Below are 7,615 nucleotides of genomic sequence, written 5' to 3'. Positions count from 1 at the left end.
TTTCGGCGTTAAAGCAAACCATATCTTTGTGAGCAGGGAAGATGTGTGATCAGTATCATAACTCTCAGCAGAGCCAGGCTCTTTTGCGTGAACTTACACGTCTTTTGCAGGCAGATTTCGTCCCTCGACGATGCGAAAGTAGAGAGAAGTGTTTCTGGCCATGATGAGAGGAGCTCATGTCACTGAAGATCTGCAGCTGGTCAAACCCCGAGAAGCATCAGGATCAGAGATCAGGAGGACTGAAGACACTCAGATCAAAACCTAATCTAAAAGAGCAATTCGTCAATTAATTGACACGAATTTAATGATAACCCCGCCTCCAAGATCCAACAAGAAACTATAATGACATAAAGGATAAAGCATATCTATATGCCGATGATGTTCAGGTGATGATATATATGATCAGATCCGCTCTGGAGTTTCACACCGGCTTCTTCTGCAAACCCAGATCCAGTGATCCCGCGCTCATTCATCGATCCGCTCGATCAGTGGCGCATCGGTGATGTGTTCTGGAGTCGCTCTGTGATCTAAACGCTTGGTTTTCATTGCAACAGTGCGTGAGTCGTGATGCGTCTGTCTCCGTTCTCGGGTGATGATGAGATGATGATGATGATGATGAGGCTTCAGTGATGCTGATGAGAAACTGAGTGAACAGCGACATCTGCTGGTGAGCGACCGATCAGAGACAGCCCTGTACAGTGTATAACATCCCCAAAATACACACACACACTGCAGTTCATGAGTTTGGGATCAGTACGATTTTTAATGTTATTTATTGTTATTTTTTAAAGAAGTATCTTATGCTCATCAAGGCTGCATTTACTTGATCAGAAATACAGAAAAAACCCAGTTATATTGTGAAATATTATTGCAATTTAAATAATGGTTTTCTATTTTAATATACTTTAAACAGTCATTTATTTCTGTGATGTGCAGCTGTATTTTCAGCATCATTACTCCAGTCTTTAGTGTCACATGATCTTCAGAAATCATTCTAATATGCTGATTTTATTACAGTTTTGCTGCTTAATATTTTTTTGGAACATGCAATAGTTTTTTCAGTATTCATTGATGAATAGAAAGTTAAAAAGAAAAGCATTTATTTAAAATATAAATCTTTTCTAACAATATTATGCACTACTGTTCAAAAGTTTAAGGTCAGTATTTTTTCTTTCTTTCTTTTTATTTTCTTTGAAAGAAATTAATGCTTTTATTTAGCAAGGATGTGTTAAATTGATACAGTTATTATCTAAAGACTTATATTGTTAGAAAAGATTTCCATTTTAAATAAATGCTGTTATTTTTCAATTTATTCAAAAAATAAAAAAAAAAAAAAAAAAAAAAAAAAAAAAAAAAAAAAAAAAAAAACATTAAGCAGCAAAACTGTTTCCAACATTAATAATAAATAAGCATATTATGATTTCTGAAGATCATGTGACATTGAAGACTGGAGTAATGATGCTGAAAATACAGCTTTGCATCAAAGGAATACATTTTATTTTAAAGTATATTAAAATATTATTTTAAATTGCAATAACATTTTACAATATTACTGTTTTTTCTGTATTTTTCTTTTGAACACATTAAACATCTTACTGATCTCTTTTGAACAGTAGTTTATACAGTAGCTGGGTTTTAATTGATTACATGTACTCTGGATTACATAATCAGATTCCAAAAATTTTTGCAATAGAACAAAAGGAATAAGAGCTGCAGTATGTAACAATAAGTTGAACAAAAATATTAATTAAAACTTAGACATAATAATAATTTTGTTTTATGTATAATAATAACTATTATGTATATGAATTATTAAACTGTAAGAAAACTTCTAGGCATATGAAAGGGCAGCTCCTCGTGCTGATGGACCTCGGGAAGCCGCTGGTGCGCATGCGCAAACTTGCACGCACATTTCAAAACAATTGTCAGCTGAGTCTGTAATATTTGTTATTATACATAATAAGCATCAAACGCACGTTCGTATTTAAACTCGACACGCCTTGAGCATCAGTCTTTTTCTCTCCGGAAGCCGAAATATAAAGCAGGTAAGACTTTCGTTCGGTTGAATCTCAGTTTTTAGTGTCAGTAATAAGAGATTTACCATTTTACAAGCTGAAAAACACTAACGATCAATAAAAAAATCATATCGATTACGTATTTTCTCTTGCAGTCAGTACATATGCAAAACTATCTGTGTACAACATTTCTCTTGATTATTGCATTGCTTATGACTTTATATTCAGTTTCTACTAGTTTATTGCAGCTCGCTTGCTTATATATTTATTTGTTTGTATAATGGTACATGTTGGTTTTATATTTAGTGAGATGTAAAGCTTTCTTTTCTTTATAAAGTCTACATTCTACATGTATCTTTAATGATCAAATTAATTAGTGTTTTGAATAATAATAATAATAATAATATCCATAATCATATTAATTAATAAGTAACAATTTTTATTATTTTAAATGTAGAGTGTTTACAGTTGTCAAGCTGCTTGGCATATTAATGCATAATTTAGGTAAGTATGGCCAGTGTTATTTTAGTATTATTTGTATGTAATTATCATATTTATTAATATTTTAATTAGATTATATTATTATATTTTCATTATTTTTAGTTCACTTTATTTTAACTATTTGCTGAGGCAACATTTCTAATTTCTGTATAAGTTTTTTTAAGTGTTAGTTTTTCATTTAATATTTGTATTTAATTTTATTTCAGCTTTATTTCAATCAACTGAAACTATTTTTAATACGTTCACTCCACTAATATCTATTCACTCAGATTTTAAAGGGGAATTATTTGTTTTATTATGAGCTCTTCTTGAAGTACAAGCTAAATGTGGGATGGACACGTACTGCAGTGTGAGTGAAGATCAGTCTGATGCCGCCAGACAACAAGAGAGACACTATTACCTGCTGTCAGAGCTGCAGACGCTCGTGAAAGACCTGCCCAGGTGCGCACATCACATCACGTCATCACATCACATTACATCATCACATCACATTGCATCACATCACATCATTACATAATCACATCACAACATAATCCCATCACATTCCATCATCACATTACAACATCACATCACATTACGTCATCACATTACATCACCACAACACATTACATTGCATCACATCACATTACATAATCACATTACATTGCATCACATCATTACATCATCACATTCAACATCACATCATTATGTAATCACATCACAACATAATCACATCCCATCACATTACATCATCACATTACAACATCCCATCACATTACATCATCACATTACAACATCACATCACATTACATCATCACATTACAACATCACATTACATCACATTACAACATCACATAAAACATCACAACACAATACAACATCACATTACAACATCACATCACATTACATCATCACATTACAACATCACATCACATTACAACATCACATCACATTACATAATCACATTACATTGCATCACATCATTACATCATCACATTCAACATCACATCACATCATTACGTAATCACATCACAACATAATCACATCCCATCACATTACATCATCACATTACAACATCCCATCACATTACATCATCACATTACAACATCACATCACATTACATCATCACATTACAACATCACATTACATCACATTACAACATCACATCACATTACATCACATTACAACATCACATCACATTACATCATCACATTACAACATCACATCACATTACATCATCACATTACAACATCACATCACATTACAACATCACATCACATTACGTCATCACATTACATCACCACAACACATTACATTGCATCACATCACATTACATCATCACATTACAGCATCACATTACATCATTACATAACATCACATTTCATTGCATCACATCATTACATAATAACATCACATTACAACATATAGTGCAGCTTGCTGATTCAGTGTTCAAAACAATGTCAAGAGTCTATAGAAAACATCCATTACTATTTTCCACAGTTCATGAACGGGTTTTGTAGTTTTCCTTCAATATCTTCATGTATATAATGTTTAGTGATCGTTTGGCAGTGAAAACTCTTTCTGCTCTCTCTCTGCTGATGTAAATGGAGGAGTTTTGTGAGAAATAAAGGTTTGTTTCAGCTCATTTCAGCAGCGTCTGTCCTACACCACGCTCAGTGATCTGGCTCAAGCGCTCATTGACGGGACGGTGTATGAGATAGTTCAAGGGCTGCTGGACATTCAACACCTGATGGAGAAAAACCTCTACAACCAGAGACAGAAACTACACTGCGAGCACAGAGGTGTGTGTGTGTGTTTCAGGCCATGCTGAAGACTGTAAGATGTTGACTGTGTGTGATCTGTCTGTGTGTGTGTGTTTCAGCTCTCAAGCAGGATTTGGTGCGGAAACACAGACAGGCTCTGCAGACGTGTAAGTCTCACAATCTGGCCGTTCTGAAAACCAACCAGAGAGCAGAAACCGAGGTACGATGAAGTGTTGGTCAGGGTGGCTATATGTCCTCTGTTTCCTGGATATGTCCCGGACAGGATTTCTAAGTTGCCTAAAATATCTGGTTTTTGTCTTTGTCTTCCTGTTTTCATTACAGTCATTACTTGTTGAAGGTAATGACTGAAAACCAGTTTGACCAATATTGTGCAGACTGGCCTAAAATTAACACACACCAAAGCACCAAATGCCAGTTGGCTGTTTTATATTTTTATTAATTCTAACAATTCCAGGGATCATGATATGGTTTAGCATGATTATCAAATTTACAAATGCTGTTTGAGTTTAAGTGGCTGATAAACATCTTTTTAAGTTTTTAATGAGAATGCTGTATGCTTTATAAATGTTGTCAACTAAAGAAAAGCATTTCAAAAGTGGTTTATTATTATTATTATTATTATTATTATTATTATTATTATTATTATTATTATTATTATTATTATAACAGCATTCATTAAAATAATGATAATAATACATAGTATTATTATTATTATTATTATTATTGCTTTAAATAGCAACATTAATAATAATAATATTTTAAGCAACAACATGAATAATACAATTTTAATAAAATATATAAAATAAATTAAATATAAATAAAACTTAATAATAATAATAATAATAATAATAATTATTATTATTATTATTATTATTATCATTATATAAATGTAATATCATTAAAACTTTTCAGTTCAATAGTATTATAGTGATATTTCTTCATTGATTTATTTTGGTACATGTTAATATTATATTTATTTAGATAATAATCTTTGTTTTCTTTTAAAAGTCTGTTTCAGACTTATCTTTAATAATCATATTAATTTTTTTTGACTAATATTTTGACTTATTAGAATAACAATAATCATGACCAGTGTTATTTTAGTACTATTTATATACTAACTATACAATATTTGTTGTTTATTGTTATTTATTAATTATATTTTGTTTTTTATTTTTAGGTCACGTTTATGTCATGTCATACTGTTAATATATATATTGTTCTTTTTATTTACATTTTTATTTCACTTAGATTTATATTTATTTCAGTGTAGTTTTAGTAAGTTTCTAATTTCGATCAAAAATCTGGCAGTTTTGTATTTATATACTAACTATACATTATTAATTATATTTTCAGTTTTTAATTTTTAGGTCACGTTTATGTCATGTCATACTGTTAATATTAATATTGTTATTTTTATTTTATATTTCTATTTCACTTTAACTTGTATTTATTTCAGGTTCAGTTTTAGTCATTTTTTTTTTTAATTCTAATTTTCATCTAAATTGTGACAAAAAGGTTTTTTTTTTTTATTTTATTTTTAAGTTCTACGCCCTGCACTCAGGCATTGTACATAATCACCCAATCATGTTATGAGAGAAGGTGGGATCTACAGATCAAAACAATGCAAATACACACACTGTATATATCATGTATGTGGACTGTACAGCACAAAGCCAGCACCTGGACATTTAGGCACTTTTAGGACATTTCTGTGAAAAAGAGGTCATGTAGTATTAGTGTGATTTTCTTGAGTCCATCAGCAAACACTGTCTCCGTCACCGCTTCAGGCTCTCGATCAGCGGGTGAAAGAAGAGCAGAGGATGATGGATGAGAAGGTCATCACAAAAAGGGAGAAAGCAGGCGTGCAGGGTTTCTACATCACCACTAACCCGCAGGTCACTCTCGCTCTTTCTCTCTCTCAGCCTCGTCTTCTTTCAGTCTTTCCCCCCCCCCCCCCCCCCCCCCCCCCCCCCCCCCCCCCCCCCCCCCCCCCCCCCCCCCCCCCCCCCCCCCCCCACAGGAGGTTCTCTCTCTCAGCCTCGTCTTCTTTCAGTCTTTCACTCGTTTCTCTCTGTCCGTCACAGGAGGTGATGATGCAGATGAATCTGCTGGAACTGATCCTGAAGCTGCAGCAGAAAGAGATGCTTTCTGGATCTCTGCCCTGAAAAGACTCACGTGTGTGATTGTGATGATGCCGAAAGAACCGGACACCAGTCAAACCTCTCAGTTTCATCATGACATAACTGCGGGACGCTGGACCTTCAGAAGTGTTTATAAGAATCTCTTTTAGATGATGATGATGGCCACCACTTTTCTTTTGACTTGAAATATTGTTTTGTAATTCTATGTAAAGTTGGTTTGCATCTGAGCTTGTTCGCACACATTCAGTGCGTTGTTATGATTTATGTTACATGTGAAGGGACTGGTTATTAAAAATGACAGTCTGCATTTATGGACTCTCATCTCTTTGAACATGATTTGCATCATTAAATCACAAACACACGGCTGACTGTCCATGTAAACAAACCCATTGATTTGAATTATTGTAGAATAATAACTTTTGCTATAAAGATTTTTCATCCATATGTGTGTGTGTGTATATATATATATATATATATATATATATATATATATAAATATATATATATAAGCAATGTTTTTTTTTTATTTAAATTTACGTTGTACAAAGCATGTGTATGTGTGTATATATATACACACACACTACGGTTCTAAAGTTTGGGATCAGTAAGATTTGTAATGTTTTTTTTTTTTTTTTAAAGAAGTCTCTTCTGTTCATTATGGCCGCATTTATTTGATCAAAAATACAGAAAAAAAATTGTAATATTGTGAAATTTTATTGCAATTAAAAAAATACACAGACATAAATTATATTTGAAAGTATATCAAATTAAAAAAAAATATTTTAAATGGTAATAATATTTCATAATATTACTTGGTAAAATAAATGCAGCTTTGATGAACAGGAGAGAATTCTTTAAACACATTAAAAATATTGCCGGTCCCAACCATGTGTGTGTGTTTGCAATTTAATTTAAATTCAATTTACCTTAGTAATTTTAATATTTATATACAAATAAAATAATATGTATAATATATATAGTATTTAATTTGTATAAAAGTATTTAAAAGTATTAATTTGTTAAAATATTTAATTTAATAAGATTTTCTTATATCATCATGGTCAGTAAAATAAAATTAATTTTAAATATGTATTTAAAGTATTTTTTTTTTTCAAATAAGACTATATTTATTATCTATATAATATCATAATAAGATATATATAATATATATAATATTAATATACATATATAT

At 31.6% G+C, this 7,615-nt stretch overlaps 2 protein-coding genes across 5 annotated transcripts in view; one reads left to right on the top strand and one right to left on the bottom strand.

Moving 5' to 3' along the window:
• LOC109094892 (rasGAP-activating-like protein 1) overlaps positions 1–615 on the bottom strand; it is a 25,822-nt gene extending 25,207 nt beyond the window's left edge. Inside the window, exons 1-2 of the mRNA XM_042761568.1 lie at positions 428–615; positions 98–266 (exon numbers count right to left, since the gene is read on the bottom strand). Coding sequence (XP_042617502.1) covers positions 98–162 — 65 coding nt within the window. The 5' untranslated portion in view covers positions 163–266; positions 428–615. The remainder of the gene's footprint in view (positions 1–97; positions 267–427) is intronic.
• A 1,252-nt stretch (positions 616–1,867) lies between these two features.
• On the top strand, positions 1,868–6,730 carry LOC109095315 (protein DGCR6-like). Of its 4 annotated transcripts, none has more exons than XM_042761564.1 (7): positions 1,868–2,045; positions 2,473–2,519; positions 2,819–2,957; positions 4,137–4,297; positions 4,378–4,478; positions 6,070–6,177; positions 6,367–6,730. In XM_042761564.1, exons 2-7 carry the CDS (start codon positions 2,507–2,509, stop codon positions 6,445–6,447), a joined length of 603 nt encoding a protein of 200 aa, XP_042617498.1. In that variant the 5' UTR covers positions 1,868–2,045; positions 2,473–2,506; the 3' UTR covers positions 6,448–6,730. The 4 variants fall into 4 exon arrangements, with proteins under 4 accessions (XP_042617498.1, XP_042617501.1, XP_042617500.1 ...); XM_042761567.1 differs by having other exon boundaries at positions 1,869–2,045; positions 2,786–2,957; XM_042761566.1 differs by lacking the exon at positions 2,473–2,519 and having other exon boundaries at positions 1,869–2,045; positions 2,786–2,957.
• Positions 6,731–7,615: the final 885 nt, after the last annotated feature.

This window comes from Cyprinus carpio, chromosome A8 (assembly GCF_018340385.1).
Source record: "Cyprinus carpio isolate SPL01 chromosome A8, ASM1834038v1, whole genome shotgun sequence".
Lineage (NCBI taxonomy): Eukaryota > Metazoa > Chordata > Actinopteri > Cypriniformes > Cyprinidae > Cyprinus > Cyprinus carpio.
The sequence above is the reverse complement of the archived record's forward strand: the minus strand, read 5'-3'. Positions and strand labels throughout refer to the sequence as shown.

Coding starts and splice junctions, on each gene's coding strand:
- LOC109095315 (XM_042761564.1), top strand. Junction 4,298..4,377: donor ACTACACTGCGAGCACAGAG/GTGTGTGTGTGT, acceptor TGTGTGTTTCAG/CTCTCAAGCAGGATTTGGTG. Junction 6,178..6,366: donor ACATCACCACTAACCCGCAG/GTCACTCTCGCT, acceptor TGTCCGTCACAG/GAGGTGATGATGCAGATGAA.